The 25870-nt window shown below is 36.8% G+C and overlaps 1 protein-coding gene across 4 annotated transcripts; it reads right to left on the bottom strand.

Moving 5' to 3' along the window:
- Window positions 1–521: 521 nt before the first annotated feature.
- Window positions 522–24429, bottom strand: LOC140160643 (fatty acid hydroxylase domain-containing protein 2-like). Of its 4 annotated transcripts, none has more exons than XM_072183901.1 (6): window positions 24322–24429; window positions 18473–18698; window positions 17683–17795; window positions 16555–16757; window positions 8359–8631; window positions 522–1916 (listed from the first exon to the last, which is right to left on the bottom strand). In XM_072183901.1, exons 2-6 carry the CDS (start codon window positions 18633–18635, stop codon window positions 1745–1747), a joined length of 924 nt encoding a protein of 307 aa, XP_072040002.1. In that variant the 5' UTR covers window positions 18636–18698; window positions 24322–24429; the 3' UTR covers window positions 522–1744. The 4 variants fall into 4 exon arrangements, with proteins under 4 accessions (XP_072040002.1, XP_072040003.1, XP_072040004.1 ...); XM_072183902.1 differs by having other exon boundaries at window positions 18473–18694; XM_072183903.1 differs by having other exon boundaries at window positions 24318–24423.
- Window positions 24430–25870: the final 1441 nt, after the last annotated feature.

Genomic DNA, 25870 nt, shown 5'->3' with positions numbered 1-25870 from the left:
TTTTTTCGCTAATTGTACGAGTAGTGATTAACAAGTTTGTGGCCTATAGTAAGTAATGTAGGAGAGTATTATGTTGAAAAATAAATGTTTTTGATTTTTGAAAACTGACTCCTCCTACCTTAGGCCACAAACTTTTCAATCGGCCCTCGTAGATTGACAGTATATATGTGACGTGTCATGTCAAAAGGAGACACTTTTGGGCAGGTTATCAATTTTGAGGTTTTTATATATCTTAAATATATAGATATTTTTTGCTCCACAACGCCGTTTTCCCCAATGAAATCGGACATTCCTAAGCGAAGATATTGAGTTCGTAAGTTATGGTATTATAAAATTGGAAATTGAGATATCGGCCTTTAAAAATATTATTGACAATGTTGAGAGTAGGAATTGCCTTGAAAAGTGTCTCAAACAATACAAGATGCCAGTAATATTCTGGTCTGAAACTATCAAACAATATTTTTAACATTAATAACATATCACAAATTCGCAACAAACTCAAATTGTGGAAAAAATCACCCGGGCAGATTTTTAGCTATTTCTCCATTTACCGTCCCGCCCAAAAGTGTCTCCTTTTGACATGACACGTCACATATGTTTGAAGTCAAGATATAGAGGCCCTGCCCCTGCTCTGTTGATAACATAACTAGCACTGCAAGCTTGTGTACCTTTAATAACATTTGGGTAAATTAAGGGACAATTCAAAATAATGATGAAGTCCTATTTACATGATAAATCAGGCATATTAGCCTAGGTAATTCTTTGCCAAGCTGGAACACTCAGTATGCTCGTAGCTCAGCGATAAACACACACACACATAAAACACAGTCAGGAACAGGAAGACTGTTTTATGAAGGCGGGAGGGGTTAAAAATATTATGAACATAAATATTATTTTGACACAGCTGTAGATTATGTTTTTCTGTGCGGGTTAAAAATGTTGATTACCTTTCTCCTATGCTCTTAGAAAACATCAATGTTATTTTGATCCACTTCTGGGGTGGGGTCAGCTATAAAACAAACTGATTACATAGGACTACGTCAATCTTTTGGCTTACCTTACCCTGGCAATACCAGCAATTTAGTCCTGTTTCATTGTTCTGAACAATAAAAATCAGGTCCAATCGCTGGTTCTACCAGGATGCTGTGGTTGACTGGTATTTGGATTTTTAAGCTATCCCTTACTTGCATTGTATCTATAAATCAATAGCTTAAAGTCATAATGTACGATCTTATAATATGAATTTGGTTAATTTTTTTCAAACCTGATTTTTTGGCATATTTGTAATGTTTACACATGTCACAACTTGCACCTAAATGGAATCAGCCAAATTTGTTGTGTTTGTAGGTAAACAGAGCAAAGTTCGACATAAAGTCATAATTCAAGAAATTATGACTTTATGTCCGCCCATAGAACTGCGTGTTAAACTGCCAAAATAACAAGCAGTGTTTCTTTTTCGTACGTAACCTCGTTATTTCAGCTCAAAATGGACAGAAATCATTCCCGATCATTATTACTAGTATTATTTCAGCATTTTGAGTATATATGACAAATTTAACATTTGAAGGAAATCGTACATTAAGCCTTTAATTGTTCAGTATGTAAATTCAATATAAGCAATTTAGCTGATTAAGTCACAAAAAGGTGTCTCTTCATCATTTGGCAAAAAAGAAAACTGATACACAATTCAAGATTTCTTGATTTCATTATTTTGGTCACCTGTTCCTTGCTACACAGCTGTAGATTATTTTGATTTCTTGATTTCTTCCAGCAACTCGTCATCAGGGTACATGGTTAACACGGGTGTCAAACTGAAAGTAACTCGAAATCGCTGATAATACTTGCTCTGTACAAACAGCTTATTAGTTCCATGCAGATAATCCAAGATGCCAAGCACTCCAAAATTGTTGATGAACCTATCAAGGAAAGTGAAACAATGAATGTAAGTGTATACAAGGCCTAAAAAAATTGTTTGATTGGCGTAATATTAAAAATAATTAGGGTAGGTCGGTCGGCAATTTTTTTTAAAAATTATTATTATTACTTTTTTTACACACACATTTTAAGCTGTAAATTGCGTATGATAAAGGCCTTGGAACTTTTTTTAAATTTTTTTTTTAATTTTAATTTTTTTAATTATAATTATTTATTTTGTAAAAAAATAAGAAAAGATGTCTTGTCGGCAGAGTGCAACACTATCGTAAGTGCAGTAGAATGCAATAGCTGCCATTTGCAACATTTCAATAAATGTACTTACCAATAACACTAGAAAAACACCCAACTACATGTAAAGGTGATATCTTGGGGTTAGCTTAGTGGCCATCAGGAAAGTAAACAGAACATCAACACTTTACAATGAGCATGATGAATGGATTGTACTGCAAACAATACGTGTTTTACAAAAGGCAGCTATTACATTCTACTGCACTTTAATACGATAGTGTAGCACTCTGCCAACGGTCTAGGCTCGGGCCTATTTTTAGGGTCAGTCAGGTTGCGCCAATCAAACAATTTTTTTTGGCCAAAATGGGAAACAAAGTAAGTTTCTACTCACAATATCTGACAATTTCTAGTAAGTTCCATAGTTTGATACTTACACTTGTTTGCAGAGATGAACAGGCCTTGGTTACAGAAGTGGGGTTTTGATTGATTGAATCACATCATGGAAAGCTATGAAACATCCCCTCCTCATTCGCTAAAAATCCCTAATCAATGCGCATATATAGCATCATGTGAACCTGCCTTGACCCAGTTCTTTTATACAATAAACAGGGTAGCATGCGCTGCCAGCTACTGTGGTTTGGATAAGCTGATGACAATAAATACTTTTGTACGTTTGGAAATCGCAAGCTGTCTAATACGTGTATACTCTGGTTGCTCTACGAAAAAGGTATAAAAATCAAAACCACTATAATCCCTCCAATTAGCTGCTGCTGATTTCCCATTATAGAACTATCAAAAAGTGTGCCAACAGGTTTCATAATAACATTATTACATAACAATTTTCTATCTTTTGGATTGTCTGCTGTGGTTTATGGGCTTGTCCAGCTGGAAGTGTAATTGACCAAAGGGGGTAATTATCAGTAATTGGGCCTGGATTAATCCCCTTTTTCGTAGCAAAAGCCAACTATATATGTTCATGTAACATGTATATGATGCGTGTCACATAAGGGATAATAATACAAGGCTATATGCTAATTGGTCAGTACTCGGGAAGTATGTATGAGAAGTGCTTTTGTGAGACCAGAGTCATATACTGTTTTTTGCTAGATTCTAGTGTAAAATTGGGTTGAAATTTCAGTATGTGCCTATAAAAATTTTTCCTTCCTTCTGTCGTAATATTTTCCAGGTATTGAAAGCGACTGCTATCTGTGCAGTACGCGTGCGCGTACTGCACACTTCGCTTCTCACAGTCCCGCATGCGGAACTGCACCTTCCGTCACGCACTTCCGCCTGCGGGACTGCACATCCCGGCGTGCATTCCCGCATGCGGTGATGCAGGTCGGGATGTGCAGTACCGCATCTTGATGATCAGGTCGGGATGTGCAGTCCCGCATGGGGAACTGCAATATTTTTGGTGTATTTCCTCATGTGGAACTACATATCCCAACTTGCATGGGGAACTGCAATATTTTTGGTGCATTTCCGTTAGGGGATGTGCAATATTTTTGGTGTTTTTCCGCATCTGCAATATTTTTGGTGTTTTTTCCGTTAGGGGATGTGCAATATTTTTGGTGTATTATCCGCATGGGGAACTGCAATATTTTTGGTGTATTTCCGCATGGGGTACTGCAACATTTTTGGTGTAGTTCCGCATAATGAACGGTTTTTGTTCGAATGTCCGCGTGCGGAAATGCAATATATTTCGTGCAGCCCTGCATGTGGGGTGAACATGTTTTTTCGCATGTCCTCATGAGAGAATCCGGGAGGGAATGCAAGGCGAGTTGTATGCCCTACAGTTCAGCGTGTCTTGCGGGCGAAAAGGTTTTTGTTGTTGTAGTTGTTGTTGTTTGTTTTTGGTTTTATTTGTTTTGTTTTTTATTTGTAGGCCCTGCGGCGTAGAAAATATTATCACATGCATATATAAATTTCTTTAATATTACTATCGTTTCACTTTGACTATTGTGAGTTTTGCTTCATTTGCTGTAATTAAAAGAAAGTGTTATAAACTTTAAAGTCTATAGTATTTTATTATATTAAAAATATTATCGCACGTCGCTTAATGATAAGTGGCTATTGTGATGAATCTATTTAGTGGCCATTGTAATAAACTTGACATTGTGTGCATTTTATTCATGTTAGAAGCTGTCCAAGCGGGACATTTCTCAAGTGGATCAATTTACGCAGATATCAAACGATGCCCATGAATAGTAGCGGCGAGATCAGAGAAGGGTTTTTTGATGTTTACGAAAAGGACATCTAAAGCTATCTAAAACTGAGACGAAATAGGTATTTTCGTCTTGGATCTAAAATAGCTAAATTAAGATAAACCTAACAGGGGTCGTACAGGCGTCAACATTGGGGGGGGGGGGGTTGTATGGAACCCTGGCAAAATATTAGGGGTTTAGCCTTAGCCCCTCATCCCCGGGATCTACGCTTATGGCAAAAGCTGTTTTTGTTCGCATGTCCGCATGGGGCCGAACTGCAATATATTTGGTGCAGCTTTACATGCGATATCATGATATAGTAAAAGCTATATTAAACAAATCATGCACCGGAACATGGAAACATTACAAACATTTCAAATTATTAAATGATGCTTTAAATCGTTATTCTTTATGTAATATACAGGGCAAAGAAGAATTATGCATCGCACACTAGCACATTTACAAATGGAAACATAACATGCATAGGCAGACATACCAGACTAAAAACTATAACCCCTCATTAAAGCTCTCATAATCATATAGGCCTAATGGTATAAATTATAATATGCACACATTAATAGACAAGTTGTAATAGACAAGCGGCTAGGGGACGCAGGGGTAACCTTGTCAATCAAATACTTCATCTATTGTGTCCAATACTTAATCCGATAAGTGATCGATGTATATCGATAAAAATAGGATCAAGATCATGGAATTAAGCTGTGGCGGCGCGCTTTAATACTTTACGAGGTGAATATTCAAAAACATTTTTGATATTACTGCAAATATTCTCAAACTTAGGGCTAAACAATTTTTGATAACTTACTGCAAATATTCTCAAACATAGGGTGACAAAATATTTGGCAAAAAATGTTTGCAGAAAATATTTTCAATAACATTTTGAAAACATACAAAACGTTTTAAATGTTTTCATGACCTTTATTTAACCCGACATTTATGTTATTAAAACGTTTTTACCAACACCAAAACCCAAAAATATAGGCCTAACCTGTTTAAAACGCGTTTTGTGTTTGCCGGGATGGCCTTTCAGACCTTAAAATCTCAGTTAAAATGTAGATTACTTGGTAGCTTTATATTATAAATGGTCAATGATTTAACATAAAAGTTATTATTAAAGGAAGGGGTATGAACGTTTGGACAGTATTTATTGTGGGACATTAGATGAGAGCACATCAGACATATCGAATTGCATTCTGAATACGAAGAATGCCCTTCTGATATCAAATAATTTTGATTTTTTTAAATTCGCAATGTAATACACATTTTATGGCAAATCATTAAAATTGATATTTTGATATTTAACAGTACTTGAAGTAAACTTTATAAATCTGATGATTTATACTTAAAGTGTATGTAGGTGGGATGAAAACCGACGATCAATTGAAAATTTTGACCTTTCATTATTGAAGATATGGATTTTTTTCCCCAAAACACCAAAAAAAAATAGGTCTTTTTGGGAAAAAATCCATATCTTCAATATAAAAGGTCAAAATTTTCAACTGATCGTCGACTTTTCCTCCCAGCTACATACACTTTAAGAATATATCATTAGATTTATAAAATTTATTTCGAGGACTGTTATATATCAAAAATTTGAAACATATCAAATCTTAATAATTTGTCATAAAATTTGAATTATATCGTGAATTTCAAAAATGGAAATTATTTGATATCAGAAAGACATGCTTCAGTATTCAGAATGCAATTGATACGTCCGAGGTGCTCTCATGTCCGCTTTCATTATTTATATTTAAAAGAGAGTCTTGAAAAAGTCTTGTCCGAAGGTCGGCATAGTATAGAAACCTAGATAGTTATTGTATTAAATTAATTTTATTAGAATCAATTTCACACGCCTCTTTAATGATTAACTATTATATATTCAACTTGACGTTGTGACCACTTTCTATTAAAGTTCCAACGGGGAATTTCTCAAGTGGATCGATTATCAATTTACGGAGGATAATAATTTAATTTAGCATGATGAAATGTAGGCCTATATACTATTATATAATCAACTAATAATTGTATTTAGCATGATGAAATGTATATATTTACCAGGTATTAAAAGCGACTGTTACCGCATGCGGAACTGCACCAAATATTTTGTAGTTCCGCATGCGAGCATGCGAAAATAATTTTTCACTAGTATAACCAATGCGTAACTGTACCAAATATTCCGCGTGCCTCCATATTGTCTTGATTATAATAATATGACCGCTCGTATATTGTATACATTTTATGCACACACAAAAAAATTAAAAGTTTTTTTTTAATCTTAAAATTCTTCAGGTAGACCAGACAGACCTCCCGGGGGGGGGCACTCCCACTTTGGAGGTGACGCGTATGTAGGGCTGTTAAGACCCGCTTTTTCAGCGTCGCTGTCACCCAAAGACCCCATTTTTTTTTGAACGAACACATGCTCTGTCACCCGAAGACCCCCTATTTTTCCCATTTGATCTGTCACCCAAAGACCCTTACAAGTTCAATTTGAACAGCAACTTTCATTTATTACTGATTTTGTTACTTATTTTGAAAAAAAAAAAAACAATGAAATTTGAAGCCATTTAGACCCGGCATTTAGAACTAGAAATTCAATTTCGAGGTTTTTGAGGCGCTGTTTTGGCTCTCACCCAAAGATTCCATTCTATAAAAGGTCATGTTCTCACCCAATGACCCCATATTTTTTTTACATTTTGCTCTCACGAATGCCAAAAATCACCTACGTATCCGAACTGTGCATCTCGTCTTGCATTCCCTCATCATGCGGACATGCGAAAAAAACATGTACATCCCGCATGCGGACATGAACCAAATATATAACATTCCCGCCCGCGGACATTCACATTAAATGCATGCGGAACTACACCAAATATTTGGCAGTTCCATGACGCTGGCATGCGAAAAGATATGTTCATTACCGCATTGAACTGCACCAAATATTTTGCAGTTCGCATGCGGACATGCAACAAAATAGGTATGACAAAAATTTAGTAGGCCTTCATTCGTGGTGAAAAATACGTCAGGCTCTTAGGTGTTTTTACTTTTTTTAGTAATTAGTTTTAGACAATCAATGATCGTCGCATGTAATTAATGTCGCATTTTTGTATTTAAAAGAGAGTCTTGGAAAGTCTTGTCCGAAAGGTTGGCATAGTATAGAAACCTAGCTAATAGTTATTGTATAAAATTAATTTTATTAAAATCAATTTCACACGCCTCTTTAATGATGACTATTATATATTCAACTTGACATTGTGACCACTTTCTATTAAAGTTCCAACGGAGAATTTCCTCAAGGGGATCGATCATCAATCAATTTACGGAGGATAGTAATTTAATATAATTTAAATATTGCACATCCCCATGCGGAAAAACACCAAAAATATTGCAAATCCCCTAGCGGAACTTGCACCAAAAATATTGCAGTTCCCCACGCCGCATAAATACACCAAAAATATTGCACATCCCCATGCGGAAAAACACCAAAAATATTGCAAATCCCCTAACGGAAATGCACCAAAAATATTGCACATCCCCTGGCGGAAATACACCAAAATATTATTGCACATCCCCTGGCGGAAAAACACCAAAAATATTGCACATCCCCATGCGAAAAACACCAAAAAATTGCACATCCCTAAGCGGAAATGCACCAAAATATTGCAGTTCCCACGCTGAAATACACGAAAATATTGCACATCCCCATGCGGTACTGCACATCCGACCTGCATTCCGCATGCGGGAATGCAGGTCGGGATGTGCAGTACCGCATGGGGACTGTAAACGGAAGTGTGCAGTACCGCACGCGGTCCTGCACAATTCCGCGTCCCAAAAAATAGTTCTATTTTCAGAGTATGTTACCAGAAACAAAATTTTATTTTTAGTAGGCCCAAGTAGCCCTTGGGCATCCCCATCATCTTTGGTACTGATCTAACTGGTCCCATACTACCATGTCTCAAAACCCCATACTTACTTCAAGTGGTGAAAATCATGCATCTCTGGCGGAGGCAGCAACGGCAGATGATAGCCACTATGCACAATGCATGTAGTACTAATCCCAATTCCATACCACAGTGCCGCTACAGCAATATGGGAGCCCATGATTAGTGGGCCTACTATCACCGGAAATAAATTGGACAAAATGTTCTCAAACGGATGAGAGTAGAGGGCTATCAAACTGATTGGTGCAGTCCACTCATGGTGCTTTTTGTGGATATGCTTGTATAGGAGAGGGTGATGAAGTAATCTGGGGGTGTAAAAAGAAAAAGACAGCAATGTTAAAAAAATTATATTTGGTTGAAGAAAAAATTGCCTCCATTGTCCCCTTATGTCGAAGCAAACAAATAAAAAAGAAAACAAGTTTGTTTCCTGAAGAGCATGTTGTGCATTTTTATTTTTAGCAACAATTTTTACATATTTCATTTTTTTTAAATAATAATTGACAAAATCCACCAATTAATTTGCCAACAAATGACTCGCTGCTCGATAAATTCTCTATAGCATTTGGTGCAAGTCCCAATATAAACAGGGCAGTAAAAAGGGATACTAATTAGTCTGACATCAAAACAAAAAACAGAAAAGACCAGAGACAAAAATGACTAGAGAGATGAGAAGTAAATTGTACACACAGCAATTTTCCATCGTAGTGAATACATCATACCTTAATTACTGGTTCATGCTTAGTTTGCACAACTGTTAGCATCCCATTCACTTTGTGTTGTGATCATTTTGATTGTGGTTCCAAACACAGAGAACCAGTTGACTTGAGAGGGCGCAACACTAAATCACTCCGCATTTTATGTAACAACGAAATTCGGCTAATATAGTCCATAGTGAATATGAGATTGCAGCGACCATATCTACCGACATGTTCACTTTAAATCACTCAATATCGGCTCATATGAATTCGACAAGTGTCTTTAATGATAACATGCAGATAAAAACTGAACAATTGATCTCAAAAGCAATTCTCTGTGGCGGATTAAGAGAAAACCCGATTTTGAAATGTGAGTGGTGAGTTTAGCATATTTTTAGCTCTTTTTTTTTGCACCGCAAATTAGAGAAAAAAGTCAATGGTCATCGATATATGCCGACAAAAGTTTTGGAATCTAGAGAAACAGAGCTTTAATTTGATACCAAATTTATTTTGCCAAGTATTGCAGGGACGCCAGAAATGGCGCTTGAAGTAGGCCGAAATCACACGTTATCCTATGGGGCGCTGAATTAGTGCTGCGCCCCCTTGTAACAACCGTCATTATGAAGCGTTCCTTTAACATTCTTCACAGCGCATAAAAAATAAGAGACGCGCTTCACAAAATGTGTTCTATTTCCATCATGATGATAAACAAATATTACAAAAAGTCATCCTCATGAAAAATTATTGGAAAAAACACTTTATTGGCCGAGTAGGCGCCTTCAAAGTCAAGAAATGCGTCCAAAAATCCTCAAAAAGGTTCATAAATGGATTTTAAGGTTAATAGACATTGTTAATCTGCATGAAGCCGTTTTGCTGAATATTCAGTAGGCCTACTCAAAAGATCATAATTGTTACTACTGGAGCGGGGGTATTTATACTTGAGACTCAGTAATAAATGATTTCCAAAAGAAAATGGCAACACTGATAATCTAGAAAAGAAATTAATCTTGGTTCAAAGACGTGCTCAAATTGTCGTCTGTCACTAATTTTGTGAGTTTTGTATAAACTTCGCATATTGGAGGAAAAGTCGAAATATTCGATTTTCGGCATTTCGGCACTGATCTTTAAAACATCATTTCTCTTGAACGGAATGTCGCAGATACATGAAATCTTCGGTGTTGAGCTTCAAATTTTCTCTAGTTTACTTAATGAGTAATAAATGTGGATTTTGAAAACTTTTAACACCTTATAAGAGGGCGCAACACTAAATCACTCCGCATTTTATGTAACAACGAAATTCGGCTAATATAGTCCATAGTGAATATGAGATTGCAGCGACCATATCTACCGACATGTTCACTTTAAATCACTCAATATCGGCTCATATGAATTCGACAAGTGTCTTTAATGATAACATGCAGATAAAAACTGAACAATTGATCTCAAAAGCAATTCTCTGTGGCGGATTAAGAGAAAACCTGATTTTGAAATGTGAGTGGTGAGTTTAGTATATTTTTAGCTCTTTTTTTTTTGCACCGCAGAATTAGTGAAAAAAAGTCAATGGTCATCGATATATGCCGACAAAAGTTTTGGAATCTAGAGAAACAGAGCTTTAATTTGATACCAAATTTATTTTGCCAAGTATTGCAGGGACGCCAGAAATGGCGCTTGAAGTAGGCCGAAATCACACGTTATCCTATGGGCGCTGAATTAGTGCTGCGCCCCCCTTGTAACGGCCGTCATTATGAACGCGTTCCTTTTACATTCTTGGCGCAAAAATAAGAGACGCGCTTCACAAAATGTGTTCTATTTCAATCATGATGATAAACAAATATTACAAAAAGTCATCCTCATGAAAAATTATTGGAAAAAACACTTTATTGGCCGAGTAGGCGCCTTCAATGTCAAGAAATGCGTCCAAAAATCCTCAAAAGGTTCATAAATGGATTTTAAGGTTAATAGACATTGTTAATCTGCATGAAGCCGTTTTGCTGAATATTCAGTAGGCCTACTCAAAAAGATCGCAATTGTTACTACTGGAGCGGGGGGGGTATTTATACTTGAGACTCAGTAATAAATGATTTCCAAAAGAAAATGGCAACACTGATAATCTAGAAAAGAAATTAATCTTGGTTCAAAGAGCGTGCTCAAATTGTCGTCTGTCACTAATTTTGTGAGTTTTGTATAAACTTTCGCATATTGGAGGAAAAGTCGAAATATTCGATTTTCGGCATTTCGGCACTGATCTTTAAAACATCATTTCTCTTGAACGGAATGTCGCAGAGCCATGAAATCTTCGGTGTTGAGCTTCAAATTTTCTCTAGTTTACTTAATGAGTAATAAATGTGGATTTTGAAAACTTTTAACACCTTATAAGAGGCGCAACACTAAATCACTCCGCATTTTATGTAACAACGAAATTCGCTAATATAGTCCATAGTGAATATGAGATTGCAGCGACCATATCTACCGACATGTTCACTTTAAATCACTCAATATCGGCTCATATGAATTCGACAAGTGTCTTTAATGATAACATGCAGATAAAAACTGAACAATTGATCTCAAAAGCAATTCTCTGTGGCGGATTAAGAGAAAACCCGATTTTGAAATGTGAGTGGTGAGTTTAGCATATTTTTAGCTCTTTTTTTTTGCACCGCAAATTAGCGAAAAAAGTCAATGGTCATCGATATATGCCGACAAAAGTTTTGGAATCTAGAGAAACAGAGCTTTAATTTGATACCAAATTTATTTTGCCAAGTATTGCAGGGACGCCAGAAATGGCGCTTGAAGTAGGCGAAATCACACGTTATCCTATGGGGCGCTGAATTAGTGCTGCGCCCCCTTGTAACGGCCGTCATTATGAACGCGTTCCTTTTACATTCTTCGCAAAAATAAGAGACGCGCTTCACAAAATGTGTTCTATTTCCATCATGATGATAAACAAATATTACAAAAAGTCATCCTCATGAAAAATTATTGGAAAAAACACTTTATTGGCCGAGTAGGCGCCTTCAAAGTCAAGAAATGCGTCCAAAAATCCTCAAAAGGTTCATAAATGGATTTTAAGGTTAATAGACATTGTTAATCTGCATGAAGCCGTTTTGCTGAATATTCAGTAGGCCTACCCAAAAAAACCGTAATTGTTACTACTGGAGCGGGGGGGTATTTATACTTGAGACTCAGTAATAAATGATTTCCAAAAGAAAATGGCAACACTGATAATCTAGAAAAGAAATTAATCTTGGTTCAAAGACGTGCTCAAATTGTCGTCTGTCACTAATTTTGTGAGTTTTGTATAAACTTTCGCATATTGGAGGAAAAGTCGAAATATTTGATTTTCGGCATTTCGGCACTGATCTTTAAAACATCATTTCTCTTGAACGGAATGTCGCAGAGCCATGAAATCTTCGGTGTTGAGCTTCAAATTTTCTCTAGTTTACTTAATGAGTAATAAATGTGGATTTTGAAAACTTTTAACACCTTGTAACGGCCGTCATTATGAACGCGTTCCTTTTCCATTCATCGCGCAAAATAAGAGACGCGCTTCACACAATGTGTTCTATTTCCATAATGGTGATAAACAAAGATTCCAAAAAGTCATCCTCATGAAAATTATTGGAAAAAACACTTTATTGGCCGAGTAGGCGCCTTCAAAGTCAAGAAATGCGTCCAAAATCCTCAAAAGGTTCATAAATGGATTTTAAGGTTAATAGACATTGTTAATCTGCATGAAGCCGTTTTGCTGAATATTCAGTGGGCCGACGGAAAGTGACCGTAATTGTTACTACTGGAGCGGGGGGTATTTATACTTGAGACTCAGTAATAAATGATTTCCAAAAGAAAATGGCAACACTGATAATCTAGAAAAGAAATTAATCTTGGTTCAAAGGCGTGCTCAAATTGTCGTCTGTCACTAATTTTGTGAGTTTTGTATAAACTTTCGCATATTGGAGGAAAAGTCGAAATATTCGATTTTCGGCATTTCGGCACTGATCTTTAAAACATCATTTCTCTTGAGCGGAATGTCGAGAGCCATGAAATCTTGGTGTTGAGCTTCAAATTTTCTCTAGTTTACTTAATGAGTAATAAATGTGGATTTTGAAAACTTTTAACACCTTATAAGAGGGCGCAACACTAAATCACTCCGCATTTTATGTAACAACGAAATTGCTAATATAGTCCATAGTGAATATGAGATTGCAGCGACCATATCTACCGACATGTTCACTTTAAATCACTCAATATCGGCTCATATGAATTCGACAAGTGTCTTTAATGATAACATGCAGATAAAAACTGAACAATTGATCTCAAAAGCAATTCTCTGTGGCGGATTAAGAGAAAACCCGATTTTGAAATGTGAGTGGTGAGTTTAGCATATTTTTAGCTCTTTTTTTTTGCACCGCAAATTAGCGAAAAAAGTCAATGGTCATCGATATATGCCGACAAAAGTTTTGGAATCTAGAGAAACAGAGCTTTAATTTGATACCAAATTTATTTTGCCAAGTATTGCAGGGACGCCAGAAATGGCGCTTGAAGTAGGCGAAATCACACGTTATCCTATGGGGCGCTGAATTAGTGCTGCGCCCCTTTGTAACGGCCGTCATTATTCTCGCGTTCCTTTTACATTCTTCGCAATAAAATAAGAGACGCGCTTCACAAAATGTGTTCTATTACCATCATGATGATAAACAAAGATTACAAAAAGTCATCCTCATGAAAACTTATTGGAAAAAACACTTTATTGGCCGAGTAAGGCGCCTTCAAAGTCAAGAAATGCGTCCCAAAATCCTCAAAAAGGTTCATAAATGGATTTTAAGGTTAATAGACATTGTTAATCTGCATGAAGCCGTTTTGCTGAATATTCAGTAGGCCTACTCAAAAGATCGCAATTGTTACTACTGGAGCAGGGGGGTATTTATACTTGAGACTCAGTAATAAATGATTTCCAAAAGAAAATGGCAACACTGATAATCTAGAAAAGAAATTAATCTTGGTTCAAAGACGTGCTCAAATTGTCGTCTGTCACTAATTTTGTGAGTTTTGTATAAACTTTCGCATATTGGAGGAAAAGTCGAAATATTCGATTTTCGGCATTTCGGCACTGATCTTTAAAACATCATTTCTCTTGAAAGGAATGTCGCAAAGAAATGAAATCTACGGTGTTGAGCTTCAAATTTTCTCTAGTTTACTTAATGAGTAATAAATGTGGATTTTGAAAACTTTTAACACCTTGTAACGGCCGTCATTATGAACGCGTTCCTTTTACATTCTTCACGCAAAATAAGAGACGCGCTTCACAAAATGTGTTCTATTTCCATCATGATGATAAACAAATATTACAAAAAGTCATCCTCATGAAAAATTATTGGAAAAAACACTTTATTGGCCGAGAAGGCGCCTTCAAAGTCAAGAAATGCGTCCAAAAATCCTCAAAAAGGTTCATAAATGGATTTTAAGGTTAATAGACATTGTTAATCTGCATGAAGCCGTTTTGCTGAATATTCAGTAGGCCTACTCAAAAAGATCGCAATTGTTACTACTGGAACGGGGGTGGGGTATTTATACTTGAGACTCAGTAATAAATGATTTCCAAAAGAAAATGGCAACACTGATAATCTAGAAAAGAAATTAATCTTGGTTCAAAGACGTGCTCAAATTGTCGTCTGTCACTAATTTTGTGAGTTTTGTATAAACTTTCAGCATATTGGAGGAAAAGTCGAAATATTCGATTTTCGGCATTTCGGCACTGATCTTTAAAACATCATTTCTCTTGAACGGAATGTCATGAGAGCCATGAAATCTTCGGTGTTGAGCTTCAAATTTTCTCTAGTTTACTTAATGAGTAATAAATGTGGATTTTGAAAACTTTTAACACCTTATAAGAGGGCGCAACACTAAATCACTCCGCATTTTATGTAACAACGAAATTCGGCTAATATAGTCCATAGTGAATATGAGATTGCAGCGACCATATCTACCGACATGTTCACTTTAAATCACTCAATATCGGCTCATATGAATTCGACAAGTGTCTTTAATGATAACATGCAGATAAAAACTGAACAATTGATCTCAAAAGCAATTCTCTGTGGCGGATTAAGAGAAAACCCGATTTTGAAATGTGAGTGGTGAGTTTAGCATATTTTAGCTCTTTTTTTTGCACGCAAATTAGCGAAAAAAAGTCAATGGTCATCGATATATGCCGACAAAAGTTTTGGAATCTAGAGAAACAGAGCTTTAATTTGATACCAAATTTATTTTGCCAAGTATTGCAGGGACGCCAGAAATGGCGCTTGAAGTAGGCGAAATCACACGTTATCCTATGGGGCGCTGAATTAGTGCTCGCCCCCTTGTAACGACCGTCATTATGAACGCGTTCCTTATACATTCTTCGCGCAAAATAAGAGACGCGCTTCACAAAATGTGTTCTATTTCCATCATGATGATAAACAAATATTACAAAAAGTCATCCTCATGAAAAATTATTGGAAAAAACACTTTATTGGCCGAGTAGGCGCCTTCAAAGTCAAGAAATGCGTCCAAAAATCCTCAAAAAGGTTCATAAATGGATTTTAAGGTTAATAGACATTGTTAATCTGCATGAAGCCGTTTTGCTGAATATTCAGTAGGCCTACTCAAAAAGATCGCAATTGTTACTACTGGAGCGGGGGGTATTTATACTTGAGACTCAGTAATAAATGATTTCCAAAAGAAAATGGCAACACTGATAATCTAGAAAAGAAATTAATCTTGGTTCAAAGAGCGTGCTCAAATTGTCGTCTGTCACTAATTTTGTGAGTTTTGTATAAACTTTCAGATATTGGAGGAAAAGTCGAAATATTCGATTTTCGGCATTTCGGCACTGATCTTTAAAACATCATTTCTCTTGAACGGAATGTCGCATAGACATGAAATCTTCGGTGTTGAGCTTCAAATTTTCTCTAGTTTACTTAATGAGTAATAAATGTGGATTTTGAAAACTTTTAACACCTTATAAGAGGCGCAACACTAAATCACTCCGCATTTTATGTAACAACGAAATTCGCTAATATAGTCCATAGTGAATATGAGATTGCAGCGACCATATCTACCGACATGTTCACTTTAAATCACTCAATATCGGCTCATATGAATTCGACAAGTGTCTTTAATGATAACATGCAGATAAAAACTGAACAATTGATCTCAAAAGCAATTCTCTGTGGCGGATTAAGAGAAAACCCGATTTTGAAATGTGAGTGGTGAGTTTAGCATATTTTTAGCTCTTTTTTTTTGCACCGCAAATTAGCGAAAAAAGTCAATGGTCATCGATATATGCCGACAAAAGTTTTGGAATCTAGAGAAACAGAGCTTTAATTTGATACCAAATTTATTTTGCCAAGTATTGCAGGGACGCCAGAAATGGCGCTTGAAGTAGGCCGAAATCACACGTTATCCTATGGGGCGCTGAATTAGTGCTGCGCCCCCTTGACAATGATTGATTTTGATGTACACTATGCTGGCAAATTTCTTGCTAATACCACAAACCTGTGAGTATAATAAAAGCCAATTTCTTCAATCAGCACACATGCCACTAAGTCCACCAAGGCACGCTGCATTGTGGGTAATGTTCTACCATAATCAAGAGGGCGTAGAAGCTCTAATTGATGCCAGATTAACAGGAATGGGATGGATGACATCTGATTGGTGAAGGCTACACGGGCTGCATGTAAGATCCGAGGAATGGTCACCTGGAGTAAAAAGAACAAAAATAATGAAATATGATGGTAAAGCTGTGGTTTTCATAGTGGAAAGGTCGGTAGGAATGTGCTGCTATCTTCTGAGAAATTGAGAAGGACAGTATTTAAAGGAGATAAATTACAACTTTAGCTTCATTTTGAAGTCCAGACCATTAGTACGTAACATGTTTTTGGGTCTTTGTCCTTAAATTTCAGTTATTTTTAGGCCAGTTTACAGTATCCCTGCCTAAACCCAAATCAAGACCCCAGCAACCCTATCCTTAATAATAATTACAGTATGGTAGTACCACATTGGCAGGAAGAGATTTGATGTCGGTAAAAAATAGACCCACCATTTTGTTCCACCCTTTTCTACCAACATTTTTTTTAAATCTTGAAAGGATGCCTTACCATGGTTAATGTTGCTTCTCTGAGCATAATGAGAACCCCAATCTTTACCCCTACCACTTCTCAGTTATCTCAATTTTTCCAGATCTATTTTAATATTTTGGTGATTGAGAAAAAGGTTCTAGTAAAAGTACATGTGTATGTGTATTACCAAAAGTAAGTACCTAACTTCCCCATCTTTTTTACAACACAACACACAAACATTTTCATCAGATATGCTTTCACCTTGGTTTAAAATGAATTGACCCTGGGCCCCTAGGCATTCTCCCTAATGGAGTTTTATGCCAATGTTTCAATTTTAAATGCTATATTGTGTGAATAAATACAGTGGTTCATAACCGCAAATTCTTGTTTTACCTTACAAAATCTAACCTAAAATCTCTCAGCCCTGATGTTTCTTCACAGGGATATAAAATCTTCCAAAGTAAATGTTCATCGATCAGTGTAAGAGTGTGCCATTTTTCTCTGCCAGCTACTGTGAACAGTGTTCCTTGTTTTATGGTAAAATGTCACATTTGATCTAACTTACCTTTTCATTTGGCTGTACTTTGTGTTTGAGCACCCAAGCAGGAAATCCAAATGCATCAACACTCATAAACAGTAAAGAAACAATCCAGAACATGACGAATGGTACAAGGAAACCTGAAATTAAATTAATGGACAGAGATACAAGATAAATTACGGGTTTGGACATTGCAATCATACTGCCAAAACATTTACGGCCCTAGCTACTATGGGCTATTTCCGGGGAGGAGATAAGTTTAAGTGACCGCTTATGTTTTAGAATTTCAACCAGCATAATCATGAAGATCCTGTGGCCCAGTGGTTAAGGCACAGGTCTCGTAAACCTGAGGTCCTTGGTTCGATTCCCAGGCCGGATTATTTGCGACGGCGAACCTGGTGAAAAATTATGTTTATATATAATTCCCGTTGATCATGCCACTGTTTTTCCATGTTAATTCCACATTGTTGTGTGTGAAGTTTGGTAAAACATTATTAATAAAACAAGATTGTATAATTTACTGGTACAACATAAAATATTAATAATAAAATACTAATAAAGTATGGTGGTTAAGGCATCTCCTACCACCTCACTTCCTACTAGACCTGTACACAGTCACCCTACTAAAGGAATCTGACACACACACCCAAATTCTGTTGCCCTTTGACTCAGCATAGATACACAAAGTTAGGCGCTGCTCTGCAAAAATAAGTAGGTGCGCGCCGGGTGTGCCCCCCCCCCCCCCCACCCACACCCACCCCCACCCCCCACCCCCGGAATCCGGCCCTGTGACTGATTGTCTAAGTCCTGCACTCACCTAAGGTTCCCAGAATGAAATCATCACCATGACAACCATCATGAATCACACCCCAGTTTCTATTCCAGAATGTCCCTGAAGCCGTCCAAACATCTTTAAGGTGATCAGCAACTTTATCTACAGCTGATCCAAGACTGGTTCCATTTATATCGGCAAACTCCATCTCCTCGCATCAATTTGAATAGCATTACAGGTTAACGTTGAGGCTCTGCAACCAGAAACCTACCTAGCAAGAAGAAAGGGATACATGTACACATCAGTCATTGTTATATTCTCAATTTGTGACACGATCTGGTCCATGGGGGCCAAAGGAAGCATTGGCATAAAACTCCATTAGGGAGAATGGCTAGGGCCCATTTTAAACCAAGGTGAAAGCATTATCTGATGAAAATGTTTGTGTGTTGTGTTGTAAAAAAGATGGGGAAGTTAGGTACTTATTTTGGTATTAATACGCATACACATGTACTTTTACTAGAACCTACTTTAATTATTATATTATACATGCAATAGGCTAACATTTACTGAAAACACTAAAGGTCTAGCATACTTGGTTCTAAAGTTATGAAGTTTTTTGATGTCTATTTTCTCATAAATGTATTTTATTGTTTTTTTACTCTGTGCAAATTAGAAGTTCTCGAGTAACAATTGATATGGTCACAAAATGCAAATCTGGTTTATTTTACACCTTCAAATGTGCTCAAAATTTACATGCATGCACCAAATATGTTTTGTTTAAGTCTCATCTTCATGTGAGGAACAGTATAATTTTTGCTTAATTCCTTTTACAAATTGAAAATTTTTTGTACTGCTAGTAAACCGTCCAGCACAATTATTTTCCACAAGGTCCTATGTACACGCTTGACGCTGTGCGCGTATATGCTTGATAAGCCATTCATTACGTCAATCACGACATCATGATACTACCTGAAGTAGAAATTCCAATTGAATGAACACAGCCTGACATAGCGTGACATTTTTTGCTTACACTGTGCGATGTACGCCAGCGCATGCGACTGTGCGTGCATAATGCGGAAGTGATACCAAGCATGCCAACACACTTGTGATTGGAAATACTGTATCCAAGGTCGTGTGTTCGCATTATAAAGTCTGCACAAAAAGTAACTCAGCTGTTATATATGCGCCTATAGATTCAGAACTAATAATTATTTTCACAATATTTCAACATAAAAAGAAGGATGGTTTATTTACGCGCATTCTGATACCCCATTTGTCCAATTTTGTTCAATATTGACAATACAGCAGTGTTTTGAAAGAAAAATAGCCCAATTTAAAAGTTGCAGTTATTTGTATTGATTTGAAGTAAGCGCGAAGATAATGGCAGGCTTTACGTGTTTACAGTGGTGGTATTATAACCATTGATCGCTGTAAACTGCAACTTTTAAATTCGGGTATTTTTCTGTAAAAGCACTACTGTGTTGTTAATATTGAACGACATTTGATGAATGGGGTATCAAAATGCGTGTAAATAAATCATCCTTCTCTCTATGTTGAAATATTGTGAAAATAATTATTAGTTCTGAATCTATAGGCGTATTTATAACAGCTGAGTTACTTTTTGTGCAGACTTTAGTTCGAAATATGTGATACACGATCACAGTCGGATCATGTAGGCTGTTGAAAGCTGTGTTCATTCCATTGAAATTCCCTTAGTATAGAAGCCTCATCACAGACCTGGTCCTGCGCCATGAGTTGGGATACCAAATTTGGCGGCGGTGGAGTAACACTTTTCCACTTTAGGCCCTTCACATTTGATTCTTAGTTTCCTGTTTCATGGTTGAAAACAAGGGATGAGGCGACTTTTAATTATTAATTATTAATTATCTATTATTTTCTTTATTTTAAAACAAGCGGTCGCAACCTACATCAACCCGTTTTGACTAGGACCATGCATTTAATTATTTTACAACTATGTTTGATTTTATTAAAGTAATGGTAGATTTAATTGTTCTTTGTTTATTCATCATTATAGTTGATATGAGCAAAGTCAGAAAGAGCAAAGGAAGTCATTAAATGTTATTTTAAAAGAGAAAATCCAAAATAAAAATAAAATAATTAAATATTTTGCAATTTCTCTACTTTGGACGCTGGCGGAAACAGGAAACTAAGAATTAATTGTATTAAGGTTACACAAAGAGACGTATAAAAAACGTATAAAAGACGTATAAAGTTGTTCTCTAAAACAGTTTTTTCTTAGTAATCAAATATCGCAGCGAGTGAAATGTTGGTGCATTGGATGTAGCTTAACATTTTGGTGTGTGTTATATACAAATTATTAGAATAAATTTGAAAATCCTTCGTTTAAAGCATTTTTACCCACCATGTTCACAAGATCAAAAACACGTTCCATGAGGTTTTTTTTTCAAATGTGCGCTCCGTATAAATCCACACCGGCGATTGTTTTCTTCTTTTTCGTATTATATTACAAATCGATCAAAGAAATAATGTTGCCATGGGGAAGAACCAAATACAGTACCGATTAAATTTTAAAAGCCCGCTTTGGGGGAAAATTTTGGAGAATTTGCTTGAGAAAAAGCTGGTTTGTGAAATTATCGATATCTTGATTACGAGACGTTAATTTAGACATCTGAATACCTACATTATTTCTCAACATTCTGCCAATTGCTATTCCATTTGATTTTCACTCCAAATTGAAGCTAGTTTTGCAAAAACGAGGTTTTCCTCCATCAGTTCGTTCAAAATTTCAGCGCCGACATGCGTGTTTATTCTAAGAGCCATATAATGCGGACGCGATTGTAATCATGTAAATTATTGCATCCAATTATAGTTATCATCCGCTTTGAGAACAATCAATTGTGTAAGCTGATCGATGGCCGAGTGGATAGAGCGTTGGACTGGGAATCTAGTATGAACTATTTTTGTGGGTTCGAGTCTCCGTGTGGCGGCTGAATTTTCTTTTTTTTCTCTTTTCTCATTTTTACTTCCTTTCTTTCCTCTTTTCTTTCTCCCTTTCTTTTTTCTTTTCTTTTTTTTTTTTCATTTCTTTCTTTCTTTTTCGTTCATTTTCTTTCTCTCTCTTTCTTTCTCTTTTTCCCTATTTCTTTATTCTTTCTTGCTCCTTTCTTTTTAGTTTTATTTGATTGATTCGCTGAGTGCAGTGAATCGTGATTGATTGTTTTTCACTTTATATAATTCAGAAATTTGTAGGCCTGCTAAGTCTGTCTTGTTGATTTTCATCCCAAATTCGATTTACAAATAATTGTAATCAGGGGAATAGCAGCATTGATTTCATCAAAGATATCAAGGCTATAAATTCAAAATCAACACATTTTCCAGGGCGTAGCTTGACGAAGTGCCCCCAATCAATTTTAAAATTTATAACATCCTTGTGAAAATTGCCGAAAACGGCTTGTGGCCCCCCCCCCCCCCCCGGCATCCGAGCTCCGGGCACGAGCTAAGCCAAGTTTCATAGCCTTTTCATGTCTTGACCGTGGATCGATATTCTATTGTAAGTAGGCCCTCACGTCCCGATGCACGCTTGTTCATTTTCTGCATGGCTGTTTCTGTTATGAACTTACGCCCTCTGAAATCAAGCGCATGAAAAACTCTCGGCTAACCTTAAAGGGCCTTAGGTGATGTTTACGATGTCATATTTTCCATAATACTTAATTGTCATACAATAATAAATTTGGTGTCATTTTTAAAGAGTAATCTATACTCTTTCCATAGCAATAAATAAAATTGGTTTACATTGTTTCAGTTTTAATTAGGATTAATAATAAATTGGTGATTGTGGTGGCGGCTAGGGAGCCGGAGGCTAGGGAGCCATTTTCACACTTTTAAAAGTTTATTCTAAAGAAATGGGAAGGTCCATGTCTCATGAAAATACAATTTTTGGATTAACAGACCCCAAATACATATAAAAAGACACCAAAATGAAATAAAAAGCTTTAAAATAAGAAATCAACATCATTTTATTACAAATATTATATATTTTTGAGATCCCCCCCCCCCCCTTTCCTGAAAATGGTAATTTTGGCCAGCACCAGCTCATTTCTTAGCCAATTTTCATTAAAAAGGTGTCAAAATGCTCAGGAAAACAAGCCTCATCAAGTAAGATGTTAGGAAAGTACTTAGCTGCAAGATGAAAGCCATTGTAATTTTCAAAATTTCCCATGTCCAGGGGTCCCAACTTTAGACACATGACCACCTCGAAGTAGAGAGGTCAGTGGAAATCGTAGTGATGGAAAGGTGTGAGTACATGTACAGCTATAATATTTTGCACAAGCAGTAAACCTTTGATGAGCGCATGTTACGGTGACGTTGCAAAGTCGGACCTACATGTTAACCAATGCATATACGGCACAAAGTTCATTCATAAATTTCCACTCTGCTACAGCAGATCGCCTCAGCAGCCAATATCAGAGACAAGTGTGTTTCAAAGAAGTGGCTACATCAGGGCACCAGGTAACCTTAGCCGAGTCACACAGTAATCCGTTGACCGCTATCCTATCAATCGACATCAACATCTAATTGGGGGGGTTAGGGTTTAGGTTGACAAGAAAATCACTGAGGTTGCCTGGCGCCCTGTAGCCGCTTGTCCTTTCAACACAGTAAATACGCAATATATGCTTAAAATACGCTCTCGTCAAAGGTTTACTGTAAACAATTACATGTATAACATACATACATTATCATGCAATGATGTCAGTATGAAAGGTGAATTCAAATTTGCCATCAAACCGCATCATTTTATATATCAAATTAAAGTCTGGACAAGTTCTGGAGTAAAGAAAGCCAAAACTGAAAACCATTTGTCATGTGTTTCCTTGACAAATCTTTAACTTTTAAATTTCTATGTAAATATGTATTGTGTTAGGCCAATTTGGCTGACTTAAGTTAATTTTTTATTACTTCCGTGGTCCGGGTACGCATTGGTGAATTGCGATCGCGTAGAAGTGACAAGGTCGCCTACTACGAGCCGTGCGACGACCAATGGGTCAACCGGCGTTTTGTCAAGTCCGTTGATCAGCCATCAGCGCGTGTGATTGTTTATTTCTTCTGAGTCTACGCTTGGCGCACAGCTCGGACCACGGAAGTAATAAAGAATTAACTTTAGCAAATTATAAAAAGTTCTGTTAACTAAGGTTTGCCTTTCATATAAATGATGCATGACAGGCAATGATGACAATTGCTGATAAGGCCCTTCACATTTAATTCTTAGCTTCCTGTTTCATGGTTGAAAACAAGGGATGAGGCGACTTTTAATTATTAATTATTAATTATCTATTATTTTCTTTATTTCAAAACAAGCAGTCGCAACCTACATCAACCGTTTTGACTAGGACCATGCATTGAATTATTTTACAACTATGTTTGATTTTATAATAAGTAATGGTATATAGAGTTAATTAATTGTTCTTTGTTTATTCATCATTATAGTTGATATGAGCAAAGTCAGAATTTAGAAAGAGCAAAGGAAGTCATGTTATTTTAAAAGAGAAAATCCAAAATAAAAATAAAATAATTAAATATTTTGCAATTCTCTACTTTGGACGCGGGTGGGAAACAGGAAACTAAGAATTAATTGTAAAGGGCCTAACATCATAGGGTATATTGCTGATCCATTAATTATCCTTTTCTGGTGCATTGTGGGATTGAAAAGGGGCAAATCGATCGCTAATTTGCTCCCTTTTCTATCCCACAATGCACCAGAAAAGGATAATTAATGGATCAGCAATATACCCTATGAACATGATATTGATAAGCTTAAATTATGGCATGTCATGATTGTCATTCAAACTGCTAAAATTATACAACATGGTTTGCAAGCTTTTTAAACATTTCGAGCATAAATGCAACTTACCAACCTTTGTTTCATCAGGTGTAAATTCCGATTTCTCTCGGAAAAAATACTTGTCGGAATACATAGAAATCTGGGCGCCTGCACTGAATCTGCATAGGGCAATGAACTTATTTATTTTGTTTACATTTTCGTCTGATCGCTGCATAAAATAAAAATTCCTTTAAAAGGAATAGGGCGAGCAAATGACGAACTGTCAAGATATCAAGCAACCGTTCACAAACACTTGTTGGGGGGGCTGATGCAAAATGGGATCCTTAAAAGTTTTGACCCTCCTAGGGGGGCCCTGAAAAATTGACCACAAATTTTCCCAGGAAAATTGCATTCATATGCTATATCAACTTGGGGTTGACCCATAATTTTCATGTAAAAGGCCCGGGGTAAAAGGAGGGGCCTGAAATTCTTGAGATATGAAAAGGGGGGCCCAAAAAAACTTTTTTGTAATGAAATGTTTTTGCATTATTCTTCTCTCTAACAAGTGTTTGTGAACGGTCCCTAAAGGTGTAGTTAGGGCACTATAATTTTCTTCGGAAGGGGGGTCCCAAATATACAAAGTCGGCGTCAATAAAATTGTGACCCCTGTTTCAGCAACAAAAATTTTAAGACCCCCCACTACCGATAGGCCTTCACCTTAGGGGCTGTGCAATAACTACCCCCTCTCGGCCTGCCAAAATTGCCCCCCCCTCAGGCCGCTTAAAAACCTTTATCCCCCTGAACATGCCAAATTTTTGGGATCCCAATTTGCAAACCTTAAATGGTCTATGTTGCAAGCACAGTGAGTAGGAAAATTTACATATTAGAGCGTTTCTGTACTGTTTTCCTAAGCCTTTTAGAGCGTTTAATTAAAATGAATGTGTGCCAAAAATCGCCCCCCCCCCCCCTCGGCTTACCAAAAATAGTTCCCCCCCCCCCTTTCGGCTCACCAAAAATTTCTCCCCCACCCAATTTTACCCCTCCCCCGGGCTCATAATTGTTGCACATCCCCTTATCCGGGACCTTAACCCTGGGCTTACCCTTGAACAGGCTAAAATTGTATTGAAATCAGTCTTTTGAATAAAATAAACACACTATCTGTGGTCATCTTGTGACTCCCTACATTTTGGGGTCATACATTTTGGAAAGAAAAATACCCCCCCCCGTTGGCCTATATTTGGGACCCCTTCCAAGAAAAAATGATAGCTCCCTTATGATATTGATAGGATAAACAGCAACGCCCATCTGTACTCCTGCTTGAACATAACTAAGAAGAAAAACACGACTACCACTCCCGAGTTGTGGCGCCAGGAATGGGGGAGGCGGGGGCAACAAAGAGAACTGCTGCTACAATTGAAACATTTCAGTAATTTTTGGTGTTACTGTTTACGGGGAAGAGTTCCAACTGGGAAACCCCCCTGGGACCACCACTGCTACCTCTACCTGATGGGGGGAGAGTACTAGCTACTAAGGGGTGTGCTTGGCGGTGTATGTCAAATAATTTTCATTATAGGTAAGCATCATTAGATTTATAAATGGACCTCTTTTTGTAATTGTCCAAATTGCAGGCAAATGTAACTTAC

This window comes from Amphiura filiformis, chromosome 9 (assembly GCF_039555335.1).
Source record: "Amphiura filiformis chromosome 9, Afil_fr2py, whole genome shotgun sequence".
In the NCBI taxonomy this organism is placed as follows: Eukaryota; Metazoa; Echinodermata; class Ophiuroidea; order Amphilepidida; family Amphiuridae; genus Amphiura; species Amphiura filiformis.
The sequence above is the reverse complement of the archived record's forward strand: the minus strand, read 5'-3'. Positions and strand labels throughout refer to the sequence as shown.

What these genes read in the sequence shown, in the direction of transcription:
- LOC140160643 (XM_072183901.1), bottom strand. Translation starts at nt 18,635, where the DNA reads ATGGAGTTTGCCGATATAAATGGAACCAGTCTTGGATCAGCTGTAGAT. An exon ending in TTTCATTCTGGGAACCTTAG is followed by an intron (nt 17,796 to 18,472) that starts GTGAGTGCAGGA and finishes ATTTAATTTCAG; the next exon opens with GTTTCCTTGTACCATTCGTC. An exon ending in CATGATTTTCACCACTTGAA is followed by an intron (nt 1,917 to 8,358) that starts GTAAGTATGGGG and finishes TTTCCTTGATAG; the next exon opens with GTTCATCAACAATTTTGGAG.